Here is a 17211-nt window from a genome sequence, read left to right as displayed (position 1 = left end):
TCAGAGGTGACACTTCACTGAAGAGTCATAACCACTAGGAGGTAGGGGCACAGAGCCAAAGGCTTCCTGATGGAGCTAGGCAGTTGATGCCAAGTCTTATATTTTACCTGCCCTTTAACCAGTCAGTCCTAAAGGAAATGTGTGCTAAGTCGCTTCAGTTGTGTCCGACTTTTGCGACCCTATGGACTGTAGCCTGCCAGGCTCCTCTGTCCATGGGGTTCTCCAGGCAAGAATACTGGAGTGGGTTGCCAAGCCCTCTTCCAGAGCATCTTCCCAACCCAGGTTTTGAACCTGCATCTCTTATGTCTGCTGCATTGACAGGCAGAGTTTTAACCACTAGTGCCAACAGGGAAGTCCAATAAAGGAAACCACCCCCAATATTCACTGGAAGGACTGATGCTGAAGCTGAAGCTCCAATACTTTGGCCACCTGATGCGAAGAGCCAACTCATTGGAAAAGACCCTGATACTGGCAAAGATTGAGGACAGGAGGAGAAGGGGGCAACAGAGAATGATATGGTTGGATGGCATCATCGACTCAGTGGACATGAGTCTGAGCAAACTCCAGGAGATAGTGAAGGACAGGGAAGCCTGGCGTACTGTATGTAGTCCATGGAGTTGAAAAGAGTTGGACATGAATGAGCGACTGAATAATAACAAAACCTCTTCCATACTAAGCCCTTATGGTTCAGAGTGAGCCTGGCCCAGTCCTGGCCAATCAGAGCATTGGGTCCCCTGGCCACAGGGATTGGTTCAGGGATGGGGGTGGGACTCATTCCTGACCAATGAGAATTAGCCCTGAGATGTCTGCTTGAACTAATAGGGAAGGGACACCTCTTTTGATGAGGGTTGCTAAACTGGTAAAGGAGAAGGCAATGGCACCCCACTCCAGTACCCTTGCCTGGAAAATCCCATGGACGGAGGAGCCTGGTGGGCTGCAGTCGGTGGGGTCGCTAAGAGTCGGGCACGACTGAGCGACTTCACTTCACTTTTCACTTTTATGCATTGGAGAAGGAAATGGCAACCTACTCTAGTATTCTTGCCTGGAGAATCCCAGGGGCTGCGGAGCCTGGTGGGCTGCCGTCTATGGGGTCGCACAGAGTCGGACACGACTGAAGCGACTTAGCAGCAGCAGCTAAACTGGTAAAACACTGGTACTCGGTGCCTCCGGAGACAAAAGAAGCTGCCTGTGCATGGAGGACAGGAGAGCTGAGAAATGCAACAGGCCAGCTTTCTGATGAGACTATCTGAGCCCCTGGATCCAGCTATGCCTGAAGGTAGTCAGTCTTTGACCTTCCTGGTTATATGAATGAATAATTTTCCCTTTTCATTTACACAACTTTTTTTTTTTTTGTCATTTGCAACAAAACATCTTTACTAATAAAATCTGCATGAGTCCAGAGGTGCCACAAATTCCTGTAAAGTTCCAAGGACAAGGAGTGTTGTTAGTTGTTCAGTCGTGTCCTACTCTTTGCAACCCCGTGGACTGTAGCCTGCCAGGCTTCTCTGTCCATGGGATTTACCAGGCAAGAACACTGGAGTAGGTTGCTATTTCCTTCTCCAGGGGACCTTCCAGACTCAGGGATCAAACCCAGATCTCCTGCACTGCAGGCAGATTCTTTACTGTCTGCGCCACTAGGGAAAACTTGTTGGAATTCTTAAAGATGTCCTGGCTTTGAAAGAGAGGCAATCTTTGTTACAGTGCGGGAAATGAGAGAGGACATTCCAGGTGGGAGAATAGTAAATTCACAAAGGCACAAGATATGAGAGACAGAGCAGTGGGTATGTGTGAGGGGTGACATCTTAGCAGGTCCTGAATGCCAGGTGAAGGGTGCCTCATGGTCCTGAGAGCAAAAGGGAGCCACAGAAGGTTGAGGAGCAAGAGGAGTCCACTCTGAACTTGCCTTTATTTCCTGGAGCCCCAGATCATGGTGGTTCATCACCCCCACACCTGCTGCCCCTTCCCCCAGACCCTTGGCCAAGGTGGGAGGAGGGGTCAGACTAAGGAGGGCACAGGCTGCCATCTGTATGCAGATTGCCTGGGATGCCATGCAGATGAGGGATCTTATGCAAATGTATGCCCTCTTGGGAGGCAGGCCAAGACCCTCCTCTCATTAATTTGGGGACCAGGTGCTGGGCGGAGCATCCCTTTCTCCCTGGGGTTCCCTCTCTCCCCTCCTCCAACCATCTGTTCCCTCCCCCTCCAGCTCCCCAAATCCCGCCCCCCGCACCAATATCTGCCCTTAATACGGTATCTCTCTCCACCCGGTCCCTTTCTTGCTTTTCTTTCTGTCCCTCCATTTTCCATGAGTGATAATAATAACAGTACTAAAGACATATTGAACACATGCTCTGTGCCAGGCTTCGCACTAAACACTTTTCACAGCTATCAAATTCTCCCAATCATTCTATGATTTCTCTGTGTGTCTGCTGTTTTTTTTAAAAAAGGATATTCCATTCTGGGTGGGGGAGGGAAGGATTGGGAGATTGGGGTAGCAGATGCAAACTATTATATATAGGATGGATAAACAACAAGGTCATACCGTATAACACAGGGAACCCTATTCAATATTCCGTGGTAAATCCTAATGGAAAAGAATATGAAAAAGACTGTCTATATATGTAAAACTGAATCACTGTGCTGTACATCAGAAACTAACACATTGTAAATCAACTATACTTCAATAAAAAAAAAAATGTGAGCTGAATGTCCATGGGAAGGAGGGAAAGATTGATTAAGCCTCAAGTACCTGAGAGTCCTTGAGCTTCCCTAGTGGCTCAGACGGTAAAGAAACCAGCTACAGTGCAAGAGACCCGGTTCGATTCCTAGGTCGGAAAGATTCCTTGGAGAAGGGAATGGCTACCTACTCCAGTATTCTTGCCTGCAGAACCCCACGGACAGAGGAGCCTGGCGGGCTACAGTCCGTGAGGCTGCAAAGAGTCGGACAAGACTGACTGACTCATTTCACTTATCCGAGAGTCATTAAGTGACTCCTGGGACTCTCGCCCTGCTCGGCAAGCCCTGTGCTCACGTCGTGGAGGTGAGAGCCATGGCCAGGAGGCATGTTTCCCTCCACCTGCAGGTGTGGCTGGATGCATTTGCCCCCCACGCAGCCCTGGCAGCTTCCGGGTGTGGCTCCTCCCTGCTGCCCCTCGACTCTGCGCCTGGGGACACCACCACACGGAGAGGACAGCAGAGCCTCATGAACCCCCAAGCTCAGGCGGCAGAACTTTGATCGTTTGTTCCCCATCTCAGCGTGTTAACCTGCCCCATCTCTCTCGTTTCTCACATTTGTTTTATTTATACATTTATTTATTTTTAATCTTTTGGCCACACCTGACAGGCATCTTTGTTCCCCAACCAAGGACTGAACCCTGACCCCTGTGTTGGAAGGTGGAGTCTTAACCACCGGGCCACCAGGGAAGTCCCTCCTGTTTGTTTTAATCTGACTCAATAAATCATGGGATTTGAGCACCTTAATTCAGCCAATGTGAGCTCTTCCGTTGTGGAAATCTCGGAGCATTTGCTCAGTTGCCTACAAGGAGGTTCCCATAGCATCTCTTCAACTCCCCACGGCCATAGATGCTACTTGGTCCATCTGGTGGCTGAGTAAACTGAGGACAGAGGGGTGGGGTCACCGGTAGAGACCTCCCAGCATGCACTACACTTGCTCCCCCTCCTCACAGTGGCCGTCCACGGCCCAAGTATGATTTATCTCTATCTGATGGACTCAGGGAGGTAAAGTCACTTGCCCAAGGTCACACTTGTCTGCCCTGCACTGCTTCTGAGCTGCTCTTTTGAAACTTTTTTCCCCCTCCCTTTCTAACTGGAATGATCTCTCTGAATCCCAGCTCTTTCTGTGTTCCTCCTGTCTGTCTCTGCAGCCCTACCTCTCTGCATGGCACATTACTTTATTGTGCTCCGAAGATACTGCATTTAAAAAAAAAAATAAATTACAGGTTTGTGGTAACCCTGTGTCTATTGGTGCCATTTTCCTGACAGCCTTTGCTCGCTTTGTATCTTTGTGTCACGTTTGGTAATTCTTGCAATATTCCAAGGTTCTCCATTGTTCGTCTGTTTGTTATGGTCACTGATGAGTGACCTTTAATGTGACCACTATGACTCACTGAAGGCTCAGACGATGGTTACCATTTTTAACAAGAAAGTGTTTTGTTTTTCAAAGTGTTTCTTAAGTTAAGCTATGTACTTTTTTTTTTTTTTTTTAAGGCAGAACACTATTGCATATTTACTACAGTACAGTGTAAACGTAATATATGCACTGGAAAACTGAAAAATTTGTGTGACTTGCTTTATTGTGATCTTCGCTTTATTGCTGTGGTCTGGAATTGCACAGTAAATAGATCTAGGACATGTCTCTATTTGTCTGTCTTTGCCTCTCTCTCCCCACATCTCTGTCTGACTCAGTGGCTCTCTCTCAATTCTGAGCTGCCCCAGCCCGTCCCTCTGACCTCCCTCTTAGCCTCTCTGTTCTCCTTTCAAATGCCTCTCCCTCCGCTTCGGCAAGTCTCTGTTTTGCTGTTTCTGCCATCTCTTCTCTCCGCCTAGATCCCTTCATGGGGGTTCCTCCAAGTTGCCCCTCCTCATCTCCCACCCTGCAGCTGCAGGCCCCAGGCTGTCCTCAGAGAAGATGCCTAAATCCCTAATTCCATCCACTCTACAGCTCAGAGAGCTTTTCCTCTGGATGCTTCAATTCCCTCTGGGTCTCTGGTGAGAGAGACTGGGCATTTTTTACTTAAGGGGACAGCACCCCACCTCCCCCCAAAGGCACTGGTCTTCAGGGGCCAGGTTCAGCTCCCTCTGGACTCCCAGCATCTCTCTTCTCCAGCTTTTTCCAGCTGAGTCACTCTCCATCCCTTCTCTCTCATTTCTTTCTCCATGACATCAGATTTCTTCTGAGGTCCAGCAAGGGGGTGGGAGAGCCAGCAGGGCCAGAGCGTCACCTGCACCCCCTTCCCCTCTCATCCCCTAGAGGAGGCGGCTCTGGCCACAGGATGGTGTCCAGGTGACAGACAGCATTTATTCCAGACTCCAGTGTCCACAGACGATGGGGTCAGGGCAGGGGGCGGGGATCCAGTGTCAGACTCTGCAGCAGGACGTCAGGTGGGAGGCGGGGACCAGCAATGGAGGCAGGAGGTAAAAATAGCCCCAGCCAGCGACCCTCGAGCCTCGTCCCAGGCCAGGACTTGGGCTCGGGTCCAGGAGCTATTCTGGGGCCTGGGAGAGTCACAATCCCTGGAGGAAGGTCCCCTCCCTCCCAGGCCGCTGTGATCCCTGCCCAGCCCACAGAGGAAGGAAGGGAGGGCCCAGAGAGGGAAGAGGGAAGGCCAGGAACGTGGGGGCAGGCGGAGGTGTGAGCAGGGCTGGTTTTCTGATGCTTGCCACTCCGGGTCGGGTTCAATGACTGCCTCTGGGAAGGTCCTCAGGCTCAACACTGGGAAAAAGATGGGGAGATCAGCCTGGGCCCACAGCGGCTCTTCCACCTGCAGTGGCCCCCTCTCCCCAGGGGCCCAGGCCCTCACTCACCTCATCTCCAAAGCCCCTGCTCCCATGCTTGGATCCTCCAGAGGTACTCCCCATGAGAAGGCCTGTCTGCTCTGGCTGCTCTTTTCCTGAGTGGCTCAACTTGGGTTCCCCAGGTGGCCTAGTGGGAGGAGGCAGTGTGTTGGAGGTGGTCATGGCCAAGGAAGGAACTGGCCATGGGTGTGTCGGATGGGGACAGACTTGGCGATGGGTGGGTGGGAATGAGCTGGGGGTGAGGTAGGAGGTGGAAGTGGCCCTGGGGTCAGGGATGGGGTGAGGACATGCTTGACGCTGTTCTTGGAGTTGGAGCTGGTGATGTCACTGGGATGAGTTTGGGGGAGGGCTGTGGGGATGGCTGGGCTTCCCCGGTGGCTCAGTGGAAAAGAATCCACCTGCCATGCAGGAGTTCCAGGAGAGGTAGGTTCAATCCCTGGGTTCAGAAGATGCTCTTGAGGAAGGCATGGCAACCCACTCCAGTACTCTTGGCTGGAGAACCCCATGGGCAGGGGAGCCTGACGGGCTATATGGTCTATGGGGTCATAAAGAGTTGGACATGACTGAGGCGACTTAGCACGCACGTACGCACGTGATGATGGCTGTGGATTGGAGTTGAGGGTGGCCGGTGGTTGCCGTTGGATATAAGGTTGGATGGGGATGGGTTTGGAGTTAGGAATGGGATGGGGGGATGTGCAGGGGGGCTTGGGATGGGGAGGTGGCTGAAGCTGTGTTTGGTTACTGGATGTGCGCTGGAGCTGAGGGTGTGGCTGGGGGAGAGGTTGGGGTTGGAGAGGAAGCTGGAGGTATAGATGAGGTTACTTTGGGATTGGGGTGGGCGTGGATTACAGGTGGGGATGAGATTGGGGATGGGGTTAAGGTGAGCTTGGGGTGGTCTGGGAGTTAGTTACGGGTTGGGTGGGGTTGAGGAGAGGGGAGGGGATGGTCATGGTCCAGGTTGGAGGTTGGAGATGGGATGGCATCTTATTTGCCGATGGAGTTGGGGTTGGGGCTGTGGTTGGTTTGGGGCTGAGGTCGGGGTGAGGTCAGGGTTGGGGTAGAGAGGTCAGTTTCAAGGTTTCGGGCCACTCACGGAGGCCCCTTCTCGCTCCGCCGGCAGCAGCCGGGCCGCCCCTTGCGTCTCATGCAGTAGAAGACAGCAACGACGAGGAGCAGGAGGCCCACGCTGATGGCCACGGCCATGACCGCCACGCCAGCCTGGGAGGTCTGGGGGGCCACTGCGGAGCAGGGCGTCGGGGGAGGGGTCAGCCAGCAGCCCGCTGTCTGCCCTGCACCCGGTGTCGGTCCCACCACGGTGGTTACTCACCGGTTCCAAAGTGGAAGACGTGATGGGTGTTCCCGAGAGGGTTGGAGGCCTCACAGGAGACGCCGTCTTGGCTCAAGGCACTGGTCACCTTCAGGGTCAGGGAGCTGCTCACCCAGCCCTGGCCTCCAGGGGCTGGTTCTGTGGGCTGTGGAGGCTCAGGTCAGGCCCAGGTTTGTGAAATCAAGGGCTTGGTGTGTGGGCAGAGGTGAAAAGGAAGTGGTTGGTGGAGGTGGAGGGTGGGGAGGACAGGATGCGTGGACCATTAAAGGGGCTGGGATTTGGGGAGGGTCAGAGGAGGGTCCCTTACGCTGCCGCCCAACTGGCTCCAGGTGAGTTTGGGCTCCGGGTAGCCGCGGGCGTAGCAGATCAGGGTGACTTTCTCTCCTTCGGTCCAGCTGCCTTCGGCCTTGGGCTGAGTCTCCTTTGCCTTTAACTCTGGTGTCCCTGTGGGTGGTGGGGCGGGAAAGGGGGTAAGATGTAGGCACCCCAGGAAAGGAAAGGAGGGAGAGAAAAAGAGGAGAGAAGGACCAGCTGTGGACCCATCTCATTTGTTCTGGCCCCCCACACTCCCCCATACTATCCCCATCCCAGCCTGCCTATACCCCGAACCTTGAACCAGCAGCCTGAAGCTCCGGGTGCGACTCAGGAGGGGGATATTGGGCATGTAGGCCTCACACGTGTATGTGCCGGCGGAATCGAAGGTGACGGAGTGGAGGGAGAGTGTGGGGTCCTCCCCCATGGGTGCTGAGTCCTGGGTGGGGAGAGAAACAGCAGGCACCAGCTGGGTGTGAGAGGCAGGGAGGGGTTGATGGAAAGGGGAGGATCCCGTGCTGGGGAGGGACGCCTTCCCTTCTCACCTTGGTCCAGTGTAGGATCGGGGTGGGCAGGCCTCGTGCAGAGCAGGTCACGGTTGTGCTGTTACTCAGAGATAAGGAAAGCTCCTCCCCTGTGCTGAGCTCCAGGGAGTCCAGGTCTGGAGTTGGGGGAACAGAATGTCACCTTCCCCAGACCCTCACCCGATCAGTTAGGGGATCCCCAGGGCTTTTGAGAAGGGCAGACGTGAATGGACAATCGTCAGCAGAGAATGCCAACTTCTCCCCAGCTCCACGAGCACTCCACTCTCTCATCTGGGCCCTTGAGCCCAGATCTAGGAGTCTGACTCCAAAATACATGCCCATGGGGCTTCCCTGGTGGTCCAGTGGCTAAGACTTTATGCTCCCAATGCAGGGGGCCTGGTTGGGGAACTAGACCCCACATGCCACAGTGAAGACCTGGTGCAGCCAAATTAAATAAATAAACACTTAACAACAACAACAACAAAACCCCAAAATACAGGCCCACTTTGACCACCTGCCTCCAGAGCTGACATCTGAGCTCAAGGTTAATGGATAACCTGGGAGGTGTTGGGTGCTCCTTCTCTGACTACCCCTCACGCCTTGGCCTTCTCTCCTCCACACGACCCGTTTTTTTCCATCAAGTCTTTCTCTGCTCTGTCCCCCAAATGGATCTTCTCACTTCTTTCCATCTCTGATCCTGGGGTCCAACTGCCTTGACCACTGCAGCCACGTCCTCACTGGTCTCTGTACTGGGCAGGACTCCTGTCCTCTCTGGTCCATTCTTTGGTGAGCAGCCAGAGGGATCTTTTCTTTTTTAAATAGTGAAAGTGTAGTTGCTCAGTCGTGTCCAAGTTTGACTTAAAAAAAAAATTGTTTTTAAAATTTATTTATTTAATTTTGGCTGTGCTGGGTTCTTTAAAAAACAAAAACAAAAACAAAAACAGCCCACTCCTCTCTCTCTCTCTTTTTTTTTTGTAGTGCCCAGGCTTCTCTAGTTGCATCACGGGGTTTAGTGATGGTATGTGGGAATCTTAGTTCCCCAACCAGGGATTGACCCCAGGTTCCCTGCATTGGGAGTGGGGAGTGTTATCCACTGGACCACCAGGGAAGGCCCCCCAAGGAATCTTTTCAAAACACACACTGGTCAGCCCTTGCCTCTGCTTAAATTCTTGCAGTGAGGAAAACACAAAACAAAACAAAACCCTGCAGTGGTTCCCCAGTATGGTGGGCATACAGGCCTCTTTCTTTGATGAAGCCAAAAAGTCCTGCCTGGTTGACCCTGCCCACTGCTTCAACCTCATCTCCCACCTTCCCCTCTTGTTCCCTGAGCTCCGGCTACCCTGTTCTTTCCCTGTTGTCCTCCAGTATGCCAGTGTGGGCCTCAGGGCCCTTGCATGTGCTGTTTCCGCAGCCTGGAATGCTTTTCTTCTGACTCATCATAGCTCTGGTTCCATTCTTTGGTTTCCTACACATGTTCCCCTTCTCAGAGAGGTCTCTCTGACCCTCTGTCGTGGACACTCAGATTTCCCCTTTGGCAGCAAAGGATTTTCTCCCCCAGCTGTTGAGAAGGGTGTCAGCTGTCAGCCCTCAGCTGTCAGCCCTCTCTGGAAACTGCCTGAGAGAGAGCCCCTGGCTCAAGGTCATGTCCCCTCCTTCCCTAGGCAGCCCACATCCAATGATAGGTTGACGTGGAGGTGCAAAAGACCCAGCCCCTGTACCCCAACTGGGGATCTCTCAGCCCTGTGAGCATGTAGAGGTCTTCCTTAGGCTGAAGCCCAACTTCCGCCTCTGCTGTATCCTGCTTCCTTCCCTCATCACCCACCAAGAGGTGTAGATACTGGGGCACTTGCCATAAATTTCCTTCCTGCAGTCAGAATCTTCAGCCCCCAACACCCTCCATGGAAAATAATCCCTGCTCGCCACACCACTTCCTTATCCCACTCCTTTGCGTTAGTCTCTGTAGAGGCAGGGCTGTGACTCAAAGTGTGAGTTCAAAAAAAAAAAAAGTGTGTGTTCAGCATTTAACATCTGTCTCCCCTACTGGACCCTGGAGCCTGGCGGAGGCTGGGGCTTCACTGTCTTGTTCACGTGTGGCATAGGGTCTAGTCCCAGGAAGGGAGGTGACAGGAGTGCCCAGCAGGCACAGAGCCTTTGCTCAGGGCTTGTGTGCAGGTGGGCCAAGAAGGCTTCTTGGAAGACTGGGACCCGAGAGATGGGTTAGGATTGGATGGAAGAGAAAGTCAGGAGTTACTGTAGGAAAGAGGAGAAGAGCTTGGGGTGTGATGGGGAGAAGGGTCCGCCTAAGATGAGGCCAGTAGGGTGGGTCTTGAAGGCTGGGGTGAAGCATGTGGGTCTTATCCCCAGAGGACTGGGGAGCTACAGCAGGTTCTAGGCAGTGGAAGGTCAGGTGTATGCCTTGGAAAGGGGTCTCTGGCTGCCTTGTATGGGAGACTGGAGGGGCCGGGGCCATCGAGACCAGGCTGGGCACCACAGAAAGGGTTGGAGACAGGGCTGCGGGGGGGGGGTGGTGAGGGTGAGGAGATTGCTGATGCCAGGGCCCCCCTCCCGCTCCGGAGGCGCTCACAGGCCACACGCAGATCCAGAGTTTTGGAGAGATCTGCGTCCTCGGGGGCGTCGTAGTCCTCCACCCTGCAGCCATAGGTCCCGCTCTGGTTCCGCTGTACCCTCTCCAGTGTCAGGTTCCCCTCAAGACTTGTTTTTAGCACATCCTCCTGCTTGTCCTGGGGGAGACCAGGAGTGAGGAACCCAGTTCAGGAGATGCTCTGGGCTGGCAGGGTCAGGTTAGGTCCGGGGTCACCCAAGCCAGGCATCAAGGTATGTCAAGACTCTCACAAATTGGTGAGCTATCTCACAGAGAGCTCCTGGGTCACATGCCTTGCTAAGCCAGGGGTCACCCAGGTGAAGGGTCAGAAGTTGGTGCAGACAAGTAGATCGCACAGGTCAGGGGGATGAAGGGGTGGGTTACCTGAAGCCGAAAAAACGTGTACTCTGGGCTGGGACTGCCATCCCCCTGGCACAACAGCTGGACAGAGTCACCCTCGCGGACCCAGCCCTCGGCAATGGACTGGCTGCCCAACCAGAACAGCACGCTCTCTGTGGGATCTAAGGGAAAGGGCAGACTCACGATCAGAGTCAAGGCTAAAAGGCAGGGCTAGGTTAAGGGGGAGAGGCCAGCACTGCAGCAAAGGAAAGGGCTATGGTTGGCCAAAGGTAATATCTTTTTTCTTCTTTTTTTTGCCATGCCATGAGGCATGTGGGATCTTAGTTCCTTAACTAGGGATTGAACCCACACCCCCAGCTTTGGAAGCGTGGAGTCTTAACCAAGGAAGTTCCTTAGAGGTCATATTTTGAGGCTCAAGTTTGCACTCGTTCTGAGATCATGGGCTCGAGGTCAGAGGTGGAGAGTACAGGTCAGTGTGTACCTTGGGAAGAGCTCTCTGGCTGCCTTGTATGGGAGACCGGAGGGGCTGGGGGCATCCAGACCAGGACAGGCACCATAGAAAGGGTTGGAGGCAGGGTTGTGGGGGGGTTGATTCCACACTTCCAATGCAGGGGGCGCAGGGTCGATCCCTGGTCAGGGAACTACGATCCCACACGCCTCATGCGTGGCCAAAAAAAAAAAGCTATGACCCCTAACCTTTGGCCAACCTTAGTCCTTTCCTTTGCTACAATGTGGGTGACAGGTCAGTGTGAGATTCGGGGGGACCCATTTTGGGGTGGAAGCGTGGGGCACAACGGTTAGTCCTGAGACTCCACGAGGTTCAGAGTGTTATGGGGGGAGTCAGAAGTCAGGGTTCCTGCTGGCACTTGAGGTCAGAGGTCAGAGGTGAGTACCCACTTCAGCCTGAGGGAATGGTGGGAGAAGGCCTGGAAGGGATGGGGCAGGTCACCGGGGTAGTCTTGGAGGGTCAGGCCTCAGCGCAAGAGTTCCCGGTGGGGGCGGCCAGGGGCCCAGCTCCACTCACAGTGCAGGGTGAGGGAGAAGGAAGGGCTGTCCTGGCGGCCATGCTGGCCGGCGGGCAGGTGGTAGTGCACGGAGCAGTGGAAGCTGGCCTCCCGGTCGGGCTTGTGGAGCCGCAGGTAAAGGGTGCTGGTGACAGAGAGCAGGCCGGAGGCCTCCCGGACGGTGCGGGCGGTCATGTAGCCCTCTGTGGGAGGGGGCGGCGGGGAGGCGGTCAGCCAGCCCGGCCGCCGCCCAGCCCCAGCCCCTGAGGTCTAGCTGAGCTCCCTCAGGAGCCACTCACCGGAGTTCACCTCCAGGGGCACGGCCAGGGGCTGCCCGTTCCGATACCACATGATCTTGGGGGCTGGGTTCCCGTTGCGGCTGCTGCAAGTGGCTATCTGGGACAGACACAGACCCGCCCGGGCTGGGAGCCAGGTCCCTGGAGTCTGGGGACCAGACCAGACCCAGACACACGAGTCCAGCTCCCAAGCCTCTCCTCCCGGGAGACCCAAGGTCGGAACTCCCGGACCCCTACTCCTGGACTGGGAAGCCCAAGCCCCCAGCTTCTCCCGACCTTGAGCTGTAGGAGCCCAGGACCCCCTCCTCCCCTCAGAATCCTGGAAGCAAGATGCGGCCCAAGGTACCTCCTGGGCAAAGTCATCCATCACAGACAGGGTTCCTTTGTTGGGGGAGACCTCCGGGGCCTCTGGTTTGGCTGCGGGAGGGACTTACAGTCAGGAGCTGGTTCCCGGGGTTCTCACCTCCCTGCCCTTTCCCAGGATGTGTGTGTGTTGTGGGAGGGGTCAGTGGTTGGAGGGGAGGCACAGACACTCACCAAACACACTGAGCCTGGCGGTGGCCTCAGCAATGCCTGCTGCCCCCGTCTTCACCACGCACACGTAGTCGCGCTCGTCACCCACCTGGGCCTCAGGCAGCACCAGGCGCCCCCTGGAGTCCAGCTGGTACGGGGGGCTGCGGCCCTGGGAGCTGAGGTCTTTGTCCCAGAGCTTGGACCCATGCAGCTCGGCCCAGGCCAGGCGGTGGCGAGCCCAGGAGCGGTCGACCTGCGGGGGCAGGCGGGGAGCATCTCAGCGAGAGGCTGCCCGGCCGTGGGCCCTCCTCCGTGTCCCCTTTCCCTCTGCCGCTCCGTGGGTCTCCTCTCACACTCTCTCTCTGGTCCCTCCGTCCTCTCTCCAGCTCTCCCACCCCCGCTCCCTGTCTGTGGTCACCTTTCCCCCTCTCTGGTTCCCTCCTTCCACCTCTGTCTTCCTTTCCTGCCCTGGGTCTCCTGTTTCTCTTTCTCTTTAGTCCCATCCCCGGGCTCCTGCCTTCTGGGTGTCTGCCTCTGAATGTCCTCTTTCAAGAGCCAAGGGACCTCTTTCATTCTAGCCTCAGCTGTGCCCGACACCAGGGTACCCTGGAGAGGGGCTTCCTCTCGCTGGGCCTCCATTTCCCCACCTGTAAAATGGAAAGGCAGCTTGGTGGGGCTCCTAGGGGCTTTCCGGCTCGGATGAGGGGATGAACATTTGCAGCCCCACTGCACCCTGACTCTCAGGCCCCGCTCTGGCATGTCCTCGTTCCCAGCCCACAGCACTCACCAGAAACCATTCCAGCATGAAATAGTCATGGGTCCCCAAGGGGCTGCAGTCCAGAGTGACAGACTCCCCCCTCATCACCTCCACCAGGGGGGGCACAGACAGGCGGACCTCAGCCTTGGAACCTGCAGGAGGGTGACTGAGCTCTCTCCCACTGCCACCAAGAGGCAGAGCTCTCTAGGTCCCCAGTCCTCCTCCCCCAGCCCCCCCCCCAGACCCAGTGGTCCAGGCCCCCAGACCCTCCTCCCCCAGACCCAGGGGTCCAGGCCCCCAGCCCCTCCGCCCCCAGACCCGGTGGTCCAGGCCTCCAGCCCTCCTTCCCCAGACCCAGGGGTCCAGGCCCCCAGCCCCTTCGCCCCCAGACCCAGAGGTCCAGGCCCCCAGCCCCTGCTCCCTCAGATTCAGCTCCTCTCTCCCTTCATCTCTCATTTCTGCATCTCTAAGCTTCAGATCCCATCAGCATGTCTCTCCATCTCTCTGTTCACTTGCAGAACTGAAGACTCCTCCCCTGGGCCACACAGGGCCCCGGTGGCCTCCATACCATCCGCTTGGACTCAAATCCTGTGTGTCCTTGCTTGTCCCCCAGACCAAATGCCCCTTGAGGGCAGGGCCTTGGCGGGCTCATTCCTTAGCCTCCAGTACTTCACCTGGGGCCTGGCACAACGAGATGGATAATCATCTCCATCTCAGTCACCGCCTCTGCGTGTGTGTGCGTGTGTGTGCGTGTGTGTGTGCGCGCGTGTGCGCCCCTCACCCTGAGTCTCTCTCTTAGTTTCACGGTTCTCTGCGTTCCTCTCAGTCTCCGTGTTGCCCAGCCCTGCCCCCCGGGTCTCTCCATCCGGAGCAGTGGGGGAGGGGGGTGGGGGGCTGGGGCTGGGCCAGAGCTGAGGCAGGATGGGTGTGTGGGCGCGGTGAAGGGGGACAGGGCTGGGCAGGTTTCAGGAATGTGGGAGGGACAGGCTGGCTCAGGCCTGCCCGAGCCCCCTACCCTCACCTCGGCCCCTCTAACTCTTTGAGAGAGCAGCAGCACGTGCCTCACAGCAGGACAGGGTGGAGGGCTCGGATCCTGGGTCCTGAGGGAGAAGGGAGCGGAGGGCCGGGACTCCTGTCCCAGGATCCAGGCAGGTAGAGGTGTTCGCATTAGGAAAGCGAGCTCTTTCAGCCTCTGGGCTGGCAATCCGGCCTGAGCTCTCAGTTCTTAGAGTCTCCCTCCCTTCCCCGCCCAGCCTGGCCCCGCTTTGCCCCTGGGGACCCACTGTTCGCCATGCTTGTGCCAGGGGCCTGGATTCCCAGGCACCCACCTCTGGCCCGGGCCTGCCCCATGGGAGGGAGTGTGGGGCCAGGCTGGTGCCCAGGGCTGGGTCCAAGCGGTGGAGACAGCAAGGATGGTCAGAGGGATCTCTCTCTCCCCCAGTTCTCTCTTCCCGCAGCCCCTGAGGGCCTCTACCTCTCCTCCAACCCCCACGCAGGTGCGTGGCTTTATCTGGGCCCCCGGGAAGGGGGGCTCTGTCACTTGGAAACACTTGGTTCCGCTGTCACTGCCCAGGGGCTGGGCTCCAGCCCTTTCTGATGCAGCGGGAGGCGAGAGGGGCGGGTCCTTTAGAGTCTGGGCTCTGAATCTGAATAGGGGGAACCCTCAATCGCATGTGACTTGCTGGTTTCTAGCCAGAGGGTCCCTGACCCTCTCAAAAGTTGACAACTTTTGAGCGGGGAGTTCCGCTTTGGTCTCTTCTGTCCCCGGGGAAAAGGCACTCCGGCCACTAGAGGCCAGGACCTCTGGGTCCGGGGGAGTAGGGGCCAGGCGGGGGTGGGAGCCGGGGCAGATCCCAGCGTCTGAGGGGGCAGGGAGCGGAGCGCCCGCACTCCTGGGTCCAACGGCTTCTCAGATCGCTTCTAATACACAGCTGAGGATCCCCAGCCCTCTGCCAGACTGTCGCTGGGTCTCTCCCTGGGAGGGGCACTCCATATCCCTCCTTTCCTGGGGTCCCTGGGGTCCCTGGGGTCGGCGAAAGCCCCTCCCCATCTCCCCTCCCCTCCCCGCGCCGCCCAGGCGCGCCCAGCTCTCAGCCCGAGCCATACCTGGGTGCGCCGCCAGCAGGAGCGCGAGCACCAGCAACCGCGGGGCCCTACGCGCCCCAGCCCGCGCGTCTGGGGGCTCCATGTTCAAGGCGGCGGCGGCAGCGGGCGGCGAGCGGCGGGCGGCAGGGGCAGAGACTGAGCCCGGGCTGGGACTCCTCGGCCTCCGGGACTGGAGCGAGGAGGCCCCGCCCCAGGCAGCCCCGCCCCACCCCGCCCTCCCGGTCTCCCCCTCGTCCCCCTCCAAAGCCGGGCGCCAGGCCAGGACCTCCCACTGCCCGGAGCCGACCTCCCAGCGCTCAGCCGGGAGCCAGGCTCCCCGCCCCCCGGCCCCAGGGTGTCAGGCTCCAACTGACCAGCGCCCCTGGCGGGTGACCCGACCAACCAGTTCGGCCGGTGTCCAGAGCGGGGTCCTCCCTGGATCCCCGCGGATCCTCTCCGCCTCATTCTCACTGGCGGGACCCGTTCCCTCCCCGGCCAGTGACGTGAGCTCCCCTCGTCGTTTTCGACCTGCTGGCCCGGGTCCAACCAGTGGACCTGCACCGGCCTCTCCCAGTCCAACCAGCAATCCCCAGCCTCCCCAGTGGCCAGTGCGCTAGGCTGCTTTCCTGTCTGACCAGCGGCCTGGAACCCACCCGGTTCTAATGTCTAATAGTTCTAATGTCTAATGATCTTCAACACCCAGCTCTGCCCAGGCCTCTGAGATGCTGGCAGGGGTGGGGGCTGTGGGGTGTCTTCTCTTAGCTTTCCTCTCTAGGGCCCTCCCTCTCTTCCCCCCTTCCAGGGAATCCTAGGAATGCCACCCGCCTTCCTCCCTTTCTCTTCCCTTTACTCCCTTCCAACTTTGGGGGGAGGGGAAGAGAAACGGGGTTGACAGGTGAGTGGGGGCGGGGAGGAGGCCCAGGCACCTGAGGGAAAAAAAGGAGGAGTCCTGCCATGGGTCACAAGGAAGGGTCACAGGTCAGACTTGGGATCACAGATCAGAGTGTCCAGGGCTCCTTACAAGGCAGGCCTGGCTGGGACAAAATTCCTAGATGCTGGCTGGGGGGTGGGGTGAGATTTCACTGGTTACCCGGGAGAAGCTAGCCCTCAACACTGGCTAGTAAGGGGCAGCTGGTCATGCTGGGAGACTTTCCCCAGGCCTCTGATCAGATGTGGGGGGTGGATGGGCAGAAGAGGGACCACTGGTCAGGCACCAGGGACATCTTGGATTATAGGTCAGCACGGGGGTTATTGGTTAGACTGGTCAAGGCTACTTTGTCCATACAGGAGAGCGATGATTATAGATGGGAGAGGTGACCTTTTAGCGTTAGCTCCCCTTCTCCAGAAAGCCCTCCATGCTCTCCTCGGCTGAGTCAAGTGCCCACCTCTGGGCTCCCCCACCTAGCCCTGCCCATTCTGGGTCAGCTCTGTCTGGGGATGAGTTTGTCTCCTCCACTGGACAGAGAGCCAGGAAGGGAAGGGCCAGGGCTGTTGTGATCACTACTGCGTCCCCAGTACTGTCCAGCCCAGGCAAGACATGGAGCAAGAACTCAGGGAAGGTTTGCAAGGCTCAAATGCAGGAGTACACAGGCTCACATGCAAACCCCACCCAGACTGGATCATGGCCCAACACGGCCCACTGCAAACTCGCAAGTGGACAAAAGAGCTCCCTGGCACAAGCTTCTACACAGGGACCCCAGGCACCCACTCCCCGGCTCCCCTGCCCCTGGCTCATACACCTGCTCGGGCTGCTAGGTATACCCTTTCCTCAACAGCCCCCTTCCACCTTCCTTAATCCAACCAGCCGGGGGGTTCTGGTTCTGGTTCATAAACGTGGGGGTGTGTGGAGTGTGTGCGAAGGAGGAAAGTCATAAATGCCAGGGCCATTTCCTTGAG

General features: G+C 57.1%; 1 protein-coding gene across 1 annotated transcript; it reads right to left on the bottom strand.

Annotated features, from left to right (window-relative positions):
• Window positions 5014-15502, bottom strand: BCAM (basal cell adhesion molecule (Lutheran blood group)). The gene is made up of 15 exons (XM_018062556.1): window positions 15337-15502; window positions 13261-13382; window positions 12498-12726; window positions 12307-12377; window positions 11964-12060; window positions 11685-11867; window positions 10685-10821; window positions 10283-10439; window positions 7720-7835; window positions 7472-7613; window positions 7170-7306; window positions 6863-7007; window positions 6629-6773; window positions 5545-5662; window positions 5014-5452 (listed from the first exon to the last, which is right to left on the bottom strand). Exons 1-15 carry the CDS (start codon window positions 15416-15418, stop codon window positions 5447-5449), a joined length of 1887 nt encoding a protein of 628 aa, XP_017918045.1. The 5' UTR covers window positions 15419-15502; the 3' UTR covers window positions 5014-5446.

The sequence above is a fragment of the Capra hircus genome, chromosome 18 (genome assembly GCF_001704415.2).
Source record: "Capra hircus breed San Clemente chromosome 18, ASM170441v1, whole genome shotgun sequence".
Classification (NCBI taxonomy): domain Eukaryota; kingdom Metazoa; phylum Chordata; class Mammalia; order Artiodactyla; family Bovidae; genus Capra; species Capra hircus.
This window is presented reverse-complemented; position numbering and strand designations above follow the sequence as displayed.